The sequence below is a fragment of the Mastigoproctus giganteus genome, chromosome 1, assembly GCF_048544385.1.
Source record: "Mastigoproctus giganteus isolate SK-2022 chromosome 1, ASM4854438v1, whole genome shotgun sequence".
Taxonomy (NCBI): Eukaryota; Metazoa; Arthropoda; class Arachnida; order Uropygi; family Thelyphonidae; genus Mastigoproctus; species Mastigoproctus giganteus.
The window spans coordinates 274,422,084-274,436,191 of NC_143575.1; the positions used below are offsets into that span (position 1 = coordinate 274,422,084).

Genomic DNA, 14,108 nt, shown 5'->3' on the forward strand with positions numbered 1-14,108 from the left:
TTCTTATAACTGAATGTTACCATCGTTCATCTTACTAACTCTTCTCAGAACGTTTTAAACCTCAATCAGGTCCCCTCTGAGGTGCCTCGTTGCTAAGCTCTGTAGCTCACATAATCGGAGTCTTCCTTGTACGTGCACTCTTTTGCCAATCTCACCATTGCCTGTCTTTGGACCCTTTCAAGATGCTTAATGTCTTTTTTTGATGAGGTCTCCATACTTGAATACAGCATTCCAAATTCAGTATTACAATTGCCATATACAGTGGGATTATGACCTCCCTATCTCTGAAGGATAATGTCTGATAAATCATCGATAGAAAACTATGGGCTTTCCTGGCCTCCTGTTTACACTGCTCAGAAAACTTCATATCTGCCTGTATCATAGCTCCCAGATTCTTCCTGTACTGTTTTTAATTCAACCCCACCAAGTGTATATTTTATTGGGGGGGTTGCTATTCCCCGAGTGCATTGCATTTAGCAGCGTTAAAACATAGCTGCCACTTCTCTGACCATGTTTGAAGTCTGTTCAAGTCATCCTGAAGGAGTACTGCTTGGCAATGATCATTAATGACTCTGCCAATCTTTGCGTCAACTGCAAATTTTGACATCACGCCTTCTATCCCTTCGTCGATGTCATCTATGAAAATGAGAAACAACAGTGGTCCAAGAACTGATCCTTGAGGGACCCCACTCCTGATGTTACACCAATCTGAAGCATATCCATTAATCACAATCCTCTGCCGTCTGCCCTGCAGCCACCCAGCAGTCCATCTTAGAATATTACCTGTAATCCCAATCTATTCAAGCTACAGCAGCTCTCATGAGGGACCAAGTCAAATGCTTTGCTAAATCCAAATAAACTATGTCAAAATTATTCCCTAAATCCAACTGATTAGTAACTGTTATTACCCTTAACAAAACCATCTTGTGTGTTGTTCAGAATGCCATATCTATCTAAATGTCCCTAGATTACATTCTTAATCGGTGACCCTAAAATTTTTCCTACCACTGAAGTCAACACTAACTGGTCTGTTGTTACAAACTTCACTCTTAGAACCGCTTTTATGTATTGGAGTGACGTGGCGTATTATAGCCATAGTTGTTTTTTGCGCCATAAAAAACCAAAACAAACAAGCAAATGTACTGATGATACATTGTCACTTCTCCAATCCAAAGGAATCTTCCCTGTCCAAAGATGCCCTCATAATTGACCTCAATGGTTCAGTACACTCCCTCACTCTGTCCCTGAAAACTACAGGGTATATGCCATCAACTCTATGCATCTTACTTGCCTCTATTGTACAAATTGGAGCAGAATGGTATTAAGGGTAAGTTGCTACAATGGATAAAAGGATGGTTAAGTGGGAGAAGACAGAGGGTGGTAATCAATGGGTGTTGCTCTTCGTGGACTAATGTTATTAGTGGAGTCCCACAGGGTTTGGTGTTGGGTCCACTGTTGTTTTGTATATTTATCAATGATATTGATGAAGGTAAAAAAAAAAGGTAAACTGCAGCCATTATCAACCCACTGCAGGATGGAAGCCTCCTCAACAATTCATGCTGAGGGAAATGGACCATAATCTGCCACGCTGGTCCAGTGCAGGTTGGCAGATCGACCGTATTTGGCAGTCAGGGGCTTGAACCCCCGTCTACTCAAAGAGCGGTGCTACTCCACTCCCGCTGATGACCACTCGGCTACGGAGGCCGTCTGTCGAAGTTTGCAGATGATACAAAGGTTGGCAGGGTTGTTAATCACAGCAATGGCAGTGTGCTACTGCAACAGGATCTAGATAATTTGGGCAGATGGGCTAAGAAGTGGCAACTGAAGTTTAACCTTGACAAATGCAAAGTACTGCATATGGGTAGAAGTAACCCCAGAGAAACGTACCAACTGTGTGGTACTACACTTAAGGTGGTAGAAAATGAAAAAGACCTGGGAGTAATTGTGCAGATATGAAGTTTTTTGAGCAATGCAGACAGGCTGCCAGGGCAGGTCATGGGATTTTGTCAATGATATATAGGAATTTTGCTAGCAGGGAAAAGGAGGTGATTGTCCCTCTATATAAGGCAATGGTCAGGCCACGCCTTGAGTACTGCGTACAGGTCTGGAGGCCTCTTTTTAGGAAGGATGTAGATTTACTTGAGTGTGTACAGAGAAGGGCAACAAGATTGGTGAGGGGAATGAAGAGCTCCTCTTACCAAGAGAGGCTTAAGTTCTGCAAATTGCAGTGGCTGGAGACTAGGCACCTGTGCGGTGATCTGATTGAGGTGTATAAGGCCTTGAATGGGTTGAGTACGCTGAATTCTGATGGGATCCTTCTACTTGTTCGAGCCTAAGGGGCATAAATTCAAATTAAGAAAGGACAGATGTAGAACAGATGTGCGTAAATTTGCTTTAGCCACCGGGTGGTTAATTGCTGGAACAAACTTCCATCTGTCATTGTGGAAGTTGATAGGTTGAATAAATTTAAGTAGGAACTGGACAGGCATTTGGAGGGAATGGTGTGATTTTTTTTTTTTTTTTTTTTTGGCCAATGCTGCATAAGCTCATACACTTCACATGCCACTACTACTATGCTCAAAAGTGTTTGTAATAAACAATCATCTGTAATTATTACATCACTAATTTCATAAGGCTCAGCCTCACTTGCACAGCTTCTTCTCAACATAAAAGATCTTTTTTCGTCAGTAAAGATAGATTCGAAGACCTGTTCAATTAATCCGCAATGTCAGCTGGGTTGTCCAAGACTTTCCCACCCCAGTGCACAAGGATCCAATCTGATTTGTTTTTTTCTTTCTTGTAGCCATATACATGAAAAATTCCTTATCTCCATTCTTTGCTCTCTTAGCCAATGCTTTCTCATCTGCAGCTTTGGTCTCCCCCTTGTTTGTGGTGCTGTTACAGAACAACTTGTACCTGTTGTAGTCTTCAGTACTTTTCATTGCCCTGTAACTGTTCCATGCTATCTCTTTTTGCTCTGTTTGACCAGCTCTGCATTCATCCATTTCAGCATCCTCTGAAATATTTTATTAAAGGTATATATGCATTCATGACTTCCGTGATTTTGCTTTAAACGTATTCCATAATTCAAATGTATTTGCCATCCCTCGGCAATCTGCCAGTTTATAGATGCTTCATACCGTCTTAAACTGTCAATTCCCCTCTTCTGAAGTTAAAACCTGTGCCTTTACCTTTAACTACTGTATCTCATCTTTCTTCATTTTCCAGCTGATAATTGTCTGATTACTTTCTGAAATCGGTTCCTGTACTTTAAGCCCTGTGATGTTATCTGAATATAAAAATAAATTAGTTTATTTTAAAAAGTTTTTCCCCATCGCGCGTTTCCTTCTCACTTATTCCAATCAATCTGGGGCAGATTAAAGTCATCCATAATAAGACATTCATGCTTGCTTGCCCATTCCATCTTCATGTAAAGACTCATGTCAAATTCTTCACACTCTTCTGGTCTGTAGATTACAACCCACTCTCATTGTTCATTTGCATCCGACTAATTCACTCCAAACAGTCTTGCTGGGAGATCTAACTTCAGACTCAGGTAAAGCTCTTTTTGCACTCGGGCTGCTTTTGATGAGAATAGTGACCCATCCACCCCTTCTGTCTTTAAGTACATTATACATACTGTAGTGGAACTCGTAATCACCAATTTCCGGGTGGCACCATGTTTCTGTTAGCCCTGTTATATTAGCCTTAATTGTCTTAACAAGGAGTTCAAATTCAGCCATTTGTCTGATCTTTAGTTCTAATTCAGGGTGAAGTGTCCATTTCTTACGAAAATGAATGCAAATAGCCTTCTGAGATGAAAACATAAAACCATTAGCTAATGCCTAAGGTCATTGCCATTAAGGCCCACAGTTAATAGCTTGCTATAATGTTCAGTGACCCTCATGTTTTTTTTTTTTTTTTTTTATGAAAACCCCAAACACGAGAGGTATTAGAACCTATAGTACTTAGTACCGTGCTTAGGTTGGAAGTTAAGAAGACAAAAGAAGATATTAGTTGACATTAGACTTGAACTTCTGTAGACTGTAATTTTCAGGAAAAACGTATGAAGGAAGGTTGTTCCACAAAATGGCTGTTGAATGAATATGCGAGAAAGATGAAAAGTTGGTTCTGTGAATTTAAAGTTGGACAGTAAATGGATGTTGGCTGGTGGCGGCACATGTTTGGACTGTTTTGAAAGAAAGTCATAATTATAGAAGCCAATTCAGAAGAACAGTGCCTATGGAAGTATCTGTAGAAAAGGCATGCAGCAGAGTGTAGAGACTCTGTTAGAGAGGAGTTGTTAATTAACCTAACTGGCCTCTTCTGAATGGAATCTAGAAGTCTGGCTGACCGGGCTAGCTGGGTGGGTAAAGTGCCTGCCTGGCAACCCAAAGGTAGCGGGTTCGAATCCCACCTTGGGCTTGGATCAGAGTAAATGCAAAAACCTTTGGGAGGTGCATTATGGCCACAGAAGCTGATGCACCAACAACTAACAAAAAAAAAAAAAAAAATCTGGAAGCCTGAGAGAGGTTTTGGGGACACTGTCCCAGATGTGGGAACAATATTTCATGGTAGGACAGATTTGCGATTTGTACAGAGTGAACAGCTGTTTGGAAGAAAAGTAACGCCAAGAGCGAAAGAGAAAATCAAGTTTTTTTTTAGAAGCAGAGGAAGCAATATTTGTAATGTGCTTGTGCCAAGAGAGATTAGAAGTCAGGGTAATCCCCAAAAGAGATATATCATCTTGCCTAGAAATCAGAGTGTCACCAAAGATAAGCATAAGAGCTGACAAATCCTTTTTGCGAGATATAAGACAGTACTGAGTTTTAGAATGATTGAAATCAACTAAGTTGTCATTGCCCCACTGGAGAATTACCTGGAGATCGGCATTTAAGGAAATTGCAGCAGATATTCGAGAAATTGCAGCTGATTGAGCAGGACAAGGTTTCTCAAAATGGAAAGTGGAATGAAATGTGTTATCATCGGCAAAACTATGGATAGGATTTCCAGTCAGTGGAAGAAGGTCATTAATATACAAGAGGAAAAGAGTGGGGGAAAGAACTGACCCTTGGGGGACACCAATGTTAGTGGAGAAGTTAGAAGACATAGCCATCTGCCATCACCCTCAGTGAGCGATCAGAGAGAAAACTGGATAAAACCAGTTACACAAAACAGTTGGCAGACCATAAGATGGAAGCTTGTTTAGAATACCTTTATGCCAAACACGATTGAAAGCCTTTGAGATTTCAAGAGCAACTGCTTGTGTTTCGTCGAACTTTTCCATTGAATTTGTCCATAAATGGGTAACATAAGCCAAAATATCACCAGGGTGTGGACACTGATGGAATCCATACTGGCAATCGTTGATGAGACGGAAAGTTTCTAGGTAGTTTAAGAGTTGGCAGTTAATTGATCTCTCCATTACTTTAGAAAGGGTACCGAGCTGAATATCATCATTCTTCTCTTTCTTGGTGACACACTCTCTCTCTCTCTCTCTCTCTCTCTCTCTCTCTCTCTCTCTCTCTCTCTCTCTCTCTCTCTCTCTCTCTCTCTCTCTCTCTCTCTCCCCCCCCCCCCTCTCCCCCGGTAATTCAGAATTTTTTTTTTTTTTTTTTTTGCTGGTGCAACATAAGCTGCAGGCTTCCTTGCACCAAACAGCTGATAATAATAATGATGATAATAATAAGAGTAGAAGTAATTGCAATGGGACGATAATTGGATGGGAGGGATTTGTTACCCTTTTTAGGAACTGGTGGATATGAATAAATTACCAAGAAGGAAAGAAAGACACCTTTGGAATAAGAAAGTGAAAAAAAGGCAGCAAAGAGCAGGAGTAAGTTCAGGAGCACTGTTTTGAGAATAAGTGAAGAAATACCATCAAGACCAGGTAGACATAAAGACAAGAGCTTTTTTAGTATCAAGGTTTGTCAAAATCCTTCTGACATCCTCTTTACCGAAGACCACAGGCGGCATTGAATGGAGCATGCTGGGAATGGTGGGAGATGTTTTACCAAGATCATTAATACATGAGTTGGAAAAAAAAATGGGATGCTAGCAGATCAGCTTTATCCTTGGCTGAAGTGACAACAGAACCATCTGGTTTTGACAGAGGTGGGAGCAGAGATGGGCAAAAGTTACGGCCAATAGTTTTGGCAAGAGACCAGAATGCACAGCTACCATTAGGGCAAGAAGTAAGTTTTCTACTCTTAGCCTGTTCAAAATCTATTTTCGACCGATTAATAACTACTTTATAATTGTTGCAAGCTTTGGTGTAGGCAGAAAATGAAACTGAAGAATTGGAAACAAGCCAATTACGATATGCAGCATTCTTCTCTGAAACAGGCTTAGCACGTTAATTGGAAAACCAAGGTTTAGATAAACGACAAGATTTTAAAGTGGAGTTGGAATAAAGGATTCCATTCCTACAAGAATAATTTCATTGACACGATCTGAGCAAACGTTGACATCGGAAGTTTTTAAACAGTAATCCGACCAAGGAAAAGAGGGTCATCCCACTTTGCATTCTTGTAATTCCAAACAACATGAGGTTGGGAATAGCCATGTCCTTTAGACATCTCAGATCACCAAGTTGTGATCTGAGATGTCTAAAGGACCACCCACTTTAGCCGTGTACTTAGACAGGTTGTTTGTGAGAAAGAGATCAAGCGTGTTTGCTGTATGGTTTGGATTGTCCGGTATTCTGGTAGGTAAATGAACAGTCTGTGCAAGGCATTAGTAATTGCAAAAGCCTCAGCATCTCGTCCAGCTGGTCTGTGTGACCAGAGAATCGAAGCCAGCTGAAGTTGTGAACATTAAAATCACCAAGGAAAATTACCTCACTGTTAGGAAAGTTGGACTAGAGAAAGTCAAGTTGCAAAAAATAGGAAGTCAGAGTTCCAAGTGATTAGTGGAGTTGGGAGAATGGTAAAGGCAACAGATGAATTTGACAGAATAAGGTAGAGAGTTTAAGCCAGAGAAGTTCGAAAAGAAGAGATTCCAAATTACCGAGTCCCTGACAGGAATATCGGAACGGACGTATGCACAAATACTACCTTTGAGATGAAAGGAATCGTACAGCGAATAATTTGGCCAACTGAGATGAGCAGTTGCGATAAATGAGATTCTGTCAGAAAAGGTACATTGGGTTTGGCAGACTGCTAGTGGAAATGGACATTGAAATTAGAACTGCGACCATGTGTATTTGTGAAATGGACTCCGAAGTGTTTGGGGGGTCAGATCTTTTTTCAGATAAGCTTACTGTATTAGTTTGACAATTCGTGATGTATTCAATAGTAAGAAAAGTGGGGGAGACATGCTATATGAAGTAATGAAATTTTTCAATATGGTATATACATGGTAAGAATATACAGTAATACCCCGACTTACGCTACCCCGACTTACGCGAACTCGGAGTTACGCGGTTCTTGATTTTTTTCGTTTGGCAACGCTGCCGCCCACTATCTTCAAAGTCGTTTTTCATATGTTATCGATATACGGTGCGACGGCGGAGAATGAGAGCGAAAGATGAACAAAATTCAACTTTGTTGCTTTTATGTTTTTTATATCAGTGAAGGGGAAACATTTCACCATAATAACGTAAAAACCAACACAATTCCAGCTATCGGTATAATCACAAATGCAATTAGATAGAGTTTACTACCAGTTTATAACAGATTTCACTAGCAGAAACGCAACTGGATTTTTATTGTTTTATGGTAGTAACCCCTAGAAATGTGAGGTGTTAATAGTGTATCTCTGCCTTTATGGTGTTGTTTATTCAGTTGCTACATGCGCGCAGCTTTGTTTATGTGTAAAATACTTAATTAAAAGGTGTGAAAAGGAAGCGTCCTGGTGAAGACACTGCAGATTCAGAGAGAAAAAGAAAAGCAATTATCCATAAACAGAGGCGGACTGGGTCAAAAATTCTTACCCGGGAAAATTTATAGTGGCCTCATACTATGGTTTATGGCCAAAATCACACTGGCCCACCGGGGTTTCCCCGGTAAGGCTTATGGCCAGTCCACCTCTGTCGATAGAGAAAAAATATGAAATTGTGAAACGCTTTGAGCGAAATGAAAGACCATGTGATATTGCACGTGCTACAGGCCTAAATGAAGCAACGGCGAAAAGCACATGACAATTGCAAACTTGACAGGTTGAAAATTGAAAAGGGCTCAATTGTAAAGGGCTTAAAAATTTTAGAAAACATAGACTCCAACGAAGAACGCGTTATAGCTACAAAGCAAGGAATAAAAAAAATTATTAGCTTGCTACGAAGAAATTCTGCGTGAAAAAAAGAACGCGCTGTGTCGTCAGACGAATTTGTTAGATTTTATGAAGCCATCGACATCGAAATAACTTTTTTACGTAAGTCATTTGTTTTTTTAATACATATTTTGTATTAATATGTATAAAGAACTGCAATTTTATTAATATTTTTCTTCTAAACTAGTGTTTTTGTTAGTCCTTGGTCCCAATTAAGCAAAATTTGTATGTATTTATATGCAAAGTTGTACCCCGACTTACGCGAATTCGACTTACGCGATTTTCGTCGGACCCACCTATCGCGTAACTTCGGGGTATTACTGTACCTAGATCCTTGACATAACGTGTCCTTGACAATGCCCCCCCCCACCCGTATACACACTACTTGGGCTCCCTCCAGTCACTATCTGGCAGAGTAGAGGTAGAAAGATTATACACTAGCTGATCCAGAAGCCTCTTAAAGAGCGACCAATAGGTTTGGTCTGGTGTACTAACTAGTGGCCAACCTGTGAACACCATTTTAGAGCTGTACCCTCGAAATGTAAGGAAGTTTGGATCTTGCCATGATGTCCATCATAACCTCAAAAGCCATCAGTCATAGTGCATGTTGCATGAGTATATAAAAATACTGAAGAGAGTGCATCTGTTCTGGCAAATCAACATTCTTCCTCAAGCTATTGTCTATCATAACTATTGCCTTATGTAACAGGATAATCACCTCCTTATCTCTGCTAGCATAATTCCTTACATTTGAGAAAACACTATGAGCTGTCCTGACAGTCTGTCTACATTGCTGAAAGAATTGCATATCTGGCCGAATAATTACCACCAAGTCACTTTTGTTCTCCGCTACCTCCAGTGTTCTACCATGTAGTTTGTTATTCTGGGATTACTGCTACCCTTATGCAGTGCTTTGCATTTTCCAATGTTAAAGTTCAGTTATCACTTCTCAGCACATCTGCCTAATTTTTTCAGATATTTTTGCAATAGTATATACTGATTACTGTCATTAACCCTGCTGGTCTTTGCATCACCTGTAAACTTAGACATTAAACTTGATATATCTTCATCGATACAATTAATAAATATTGAAAACAACAGTAATCCCAGCACAGATCCTGAGGCACTCAACTAATAACATTAGTCCAAGTAAGAGTAGTGCCCAATGATAACTACTATCTGTCTTAAAGCTTAGCAACTAGACATCTTGAGAAGACCTGATTGACGCATAATGGCTATGACGGATATCAGTAAAATAAATGAGAGATGTATATTCTCACTGATAGGAGAAGAATCTAGAACTAGGGGCCAAATTTTAAATGTTAGAGAGTAGCAGAAATCTGGATCTCATGAAGTTTACCTTTAAGTTTACCAGTATGTTGTAGATCATTGGAATAAGCTACTTGCAAAGGTAGCTGAGGCTTAAAGTTTTGATTAGTTCAAAGCTAAATTAGATGGTCACTTTTCCAAAATCTTTTTTTTTTTTTTTTTTTGCCAGGGTGTCTACCAAGGTCCAAAGTTAGCGATATTGTAGAACAGTTATCACGAAAGGTGATGTTGTTGACATCTTGGTGCTAATGATGCTAAGCACAGACAGTCTTAGGCCTTACTTAACAAGTATAAGGCAGTGTTGAGAAAAAGCCATGAGTTTGGGCTGAATTTGAAATTGTCTGGAATTTTGCCTGGACGTCATAAGAGTGTGTTTATGGTGAACTACTTGTCAAATGGTTTGGCCCTAGTGAGACTACAAGGCTCGTGGGATAAACTTTTTCTCAGCATAGCCACTGTTTGTCAACAGAAAGGGTTGTTTTTAAAGAGATGGGATATGCGTGAATGGAAGAGGTGCAATAATATTTGCTGACTAACCTATTAAGGCAGTGTTAGGTGGATGAGAAAACTAATTGCGTAGGGTTATACTGACTAATACTTTAATAAAAATTATAAGCAGAGGCAGAATTGATTTTTGCATTGCTTCTATTGTGATATGCAGTAGCCCGAAAAAGCAGAACAGGCATCACAAGGCTTGATGGATCCATATGGGAATAGCATAAGGGCTGTGTAAGAATATTCATTAAGTCATCAAATGATGATGATGTTGTACATATAACAGAACAATGGTGTCACTCTGATATTGGAGATGCAGTTTGAATAAGGTAATATAATTACTATATTCTGATTACTTACATTACATTCCTGTTAGTATAATTACCATTATAAAATAATGTTTATTCTTTCTTGAACACGTAAGGAGACAAACTTAATTTGGAAAAGGATGGCTGCACGATAGATGTGCAAAAATTTGCTTCAGTTGGAGAGTTATTGATTGTGAGAACAAACTACCTTCTGGTGTTGCAAAAGTGAATAGTTTGAATAAATTTATGCATAGTTTTTTTTTTTTTCTTTTGCTGATGCTGTATATGGTTGTTTCCTTGCATCATTTGCCACCACAAATAACTAATTGTGTATAGAAAGGACATACATGGTGGGGTATGCTTTTTGTTGAGAAGCACACTGTTTCTAAAGCATTACAGCTAGAGGACACAGGTTGCCAGTGTAATATTAAATCAGTCTAGTGTCACATAAACACTGGAAAAATATGAGAGGAATCAGTTTATGTGCCAAATCTGTAAAGTGTATTATGAGCAACTATACAGACAGAGTTTGAAGCTATACAGACAAGTTGAGTTGCTATAGATTAGTACCGGAAAAACAAGGTGTGAAGAAACTATTGTCGGGAATGGGCAAATGACGCGATCTCTCTCTCTCACACACACACACACATACACAGCAAGGTGAAAGAATGCCATTAATATTCAACTGCAACCTCAATCAGATCTCTCTCTCTCTCTCTGCAGGTGCCTAGTCTCGGGATACTGCAATTTTCAGACCTGTTTACAGTATTAGTAGAGGCATATGATGCAAGAAAGCAAGCTTATGCAAACTCAGCCAAAAAAAACCCTCCCATTTCACCCCTCCATTTGTTACAAATGCGCATCCAGCTCAGCCTTAAATTTATTTAGGCTATCAATTTCCACAACAAAAGATAGAAGTCTGTTCCACCAATCAACCACCTGCTGGCCAAAGATGAACCTCCACACATCTATTCTACAACTGGCTTGCCTCAATTTGAAATGGCTTGCCCCCTCAGGTTCCCAATCTGAGCAAGAGGAAGAATCCCATCAGCATTCAGCTTGCCCAAACCATTCAGGGCCTTATACACCCCAATCCGATCACCTTGCAGGTGCCTACTCTCCAGACACTGCAACCTGCAGAACTCAAGCCTTTCTCGGGAAGAGCACCCCTTTGTTCCTCTCACCAATCCCGTTGCTCCTTCCTGTACTCATTCCTTCCCAAAATGAGGCCTCTAGACCTGTACACAGCACTCCAAGTGTGGCCTGACCATTGCCTTGTATAATGGGATAATCACCTCCCTGTCCCTGCTAGCAAAATTCCTATATATCATTGACAAGACTCCATGACCTGCCCTGGCAACCTGTCTGCACTGCTCAGCAAACTTCATATTCGACTGCGCAGTTACCCCCAGTTCTTTTTCACTTTCCACTTCCCTGAGTGTAGTACCACACAGTTGGTACGTTTCTCTTCAGTTATTGCTACCCATATGCAGTACTTTGTATTTGTCAATGTTAAACCCCAGTTGCCACCTCTCAGCCCATTTGCCCAACTTATCTAGATCCAGTTGGAGTAGCATACTGTCGTTAACACCCTGCCAACCTTTGTATCATCTGCAAACTTGGACATTAAGCCTAATATACCTTCATCAAGATCATTGATAAATATACAAAAAAACAGTGGGCCCAACACCGAACCCTGGGGAACTCCACTAATAACATTTGTCCACGAAGAGCAGTGCCCATTGATTACTACTCTCTGTCGCCTCCCACTCTACCATCCCTTTATCCATTGTAGCAACTTACACCTAATGCCATATCTCTCCAATTTATACAGCAGTCTTCCTTGTGCAACAGTATCAAAAGCTTTCCTGAAATCCAAGTATATGATATCAAAATTATTTTTGGCATTCAGTTCCTTTGTGACCACATCATAGTATCCAATCAAATTGGTCAGAGAAGACCTCCCTTTAACAAACCCATGCTGTGTCCTATCACTGTAGATCCTGCAATGCCCTCATAACAAGTGACTCCACCACTTTTCCCAGAACATAAGTCAAGCCAACAGGTCTATAGTTACTTGTGTCACCTTTTGAACCCCCAGTACTCAAGATGTGACCTAATCATGGCCTTATACAAAGGGATAATCACCTCCTTATCCCTGCTAGCAAAGTTTCTGTATATCATTGACAAAACCCTATGAGCATAGAGTGACATATCCAGTTGTTTAAGGTAGGGAGGAGAAATAGCACACCAAATTTTGTACTCATACGTGAGGAAGAGAGCGGGTGAGATTTGATGCATCTAATAACAGTAAAGAAATTAGAGAAACACAACTCATTTTATCTGAGGAGCCATAATTTTTTTAAGATATTGCACTTATATGCATGGATATGAAATAGCAATTTATGATTGAAATTCACTGTGAAATTTTCATGGGGGAAAGTAGCATGTAGTTTGTGGATTAAAGGAGAGAACTTAAAGAGAATTCTCTTCTTGGAGAAAAATGAGCAGATTTTTCTGTGTTAATTAGAATCTCAGATAGTATAAAGTATCTTATAACTGAAAGTAGAATTTATCAATTACTGTGTTGGTCAAAAAGAGACAGAACAAAGGTCCTTCCCAGAGAGAATCTAATAGAAATGCATTTAAAAAAAAAGACCATCAGTACCTTTTGAGAATTAACATCCTCCTATGGGGGGGGGATTCTTAGATTAAGAAAAAAGGAAAATGAGCAGCTGTAGTATTATTGTGATTATTGTAAAGCATTCTGTTTTTTACCTGGTATTAGGTAAAATTATCTCACAGTATTTAACAAGAAAATGGGAAAAGATTTATATATATTTTTTAAGTTTAGTAAAAATTAATGAATTTTTTATGCTATAAAACTTATATTGGTATACATTTATTCTTCTTTCAACAAGAGCTGAATGTTAGCAATCTTCTGGATCAAAGATAATAGCATTAAATTAAAATATATATATATCTTATTTCTATTTCATGTCTTTAATTTTCATTTAAAGTATATATTAATGCTCAATATAGGTGTGTTATTCCAGTTAATATAAATAATTCTTTTGTGATTTTTAGAAATTTTTCTTTCGAAATTTGGGAACAATTATGGCATATGCTTTTCTTGGAACAACAATATCTTGCTTTGTGGTTGGGTAAGTTTCTTTTATAATGACTAAGTATATTCAAATGAAAAACTATAAAAGTTAGCTGTGCTTTTTAACATGTGCTTCCTACACAACCCCAGTTCAAACAGTTAGTGAGATGCTAATTGTCTGAATTGGGGTTTGATCAGTTTGTTGAGGAAAGGAATTTTCTAATTAACTGCTCATATTAGCATTAGTTGAGGCGTATGATACAAGAAAGCAAGCTTATAGAGCATCAGCCAAAAGGAAAAAAAAAAAATCCTTCCCATTTCACCCATCTGGTATGTTTGTCTAGTTCAGCCTTAAATTTATTTAAACAATCAACTTCCACAACAACAGATGGAAGTCTGTTCCAGCAATCAACTACCCGCTGGCTAAAGGCAAACTTCTGCACATCTATTCTACAACTGTCTTTCCTCAATTTGAATCTATTCCCCCTCGAGTTCTTAATCCCAGCAAGTGGAAATATCCCATCAGCATTGAGCCTGCTCAAACCATTTAAGGCCTTGTACACTTCAGTCAGATCACCTCGCAAGGCTGACCGGGCTAGCCG

General features: G+C 39.3%; 1 protein-coding gene across 1 annotated transcript in view; it reads left to right on the plus strand.

Annotated features, from left to right (window-relative positions):
- The window catches only part of Nhe3 (Na[+]/H[+] hydrogen exchanger 3), a 330,876-nt gene that overhangs the window by 62,354 nt on the left and 254,414 nt on the right, over nt 1-14,108 (plus strand). Inside the window, exon 4 of the mRNA XM_090377696.1 lies at nt 13,488-13,564. Coding sequence (XP_090233822.1) covers nt 13,488-13,564 — 77 coding nt within the window. The remainder of the gene's footprint in view (nt 1-13,487; nt 13,565-14,108) is intronic.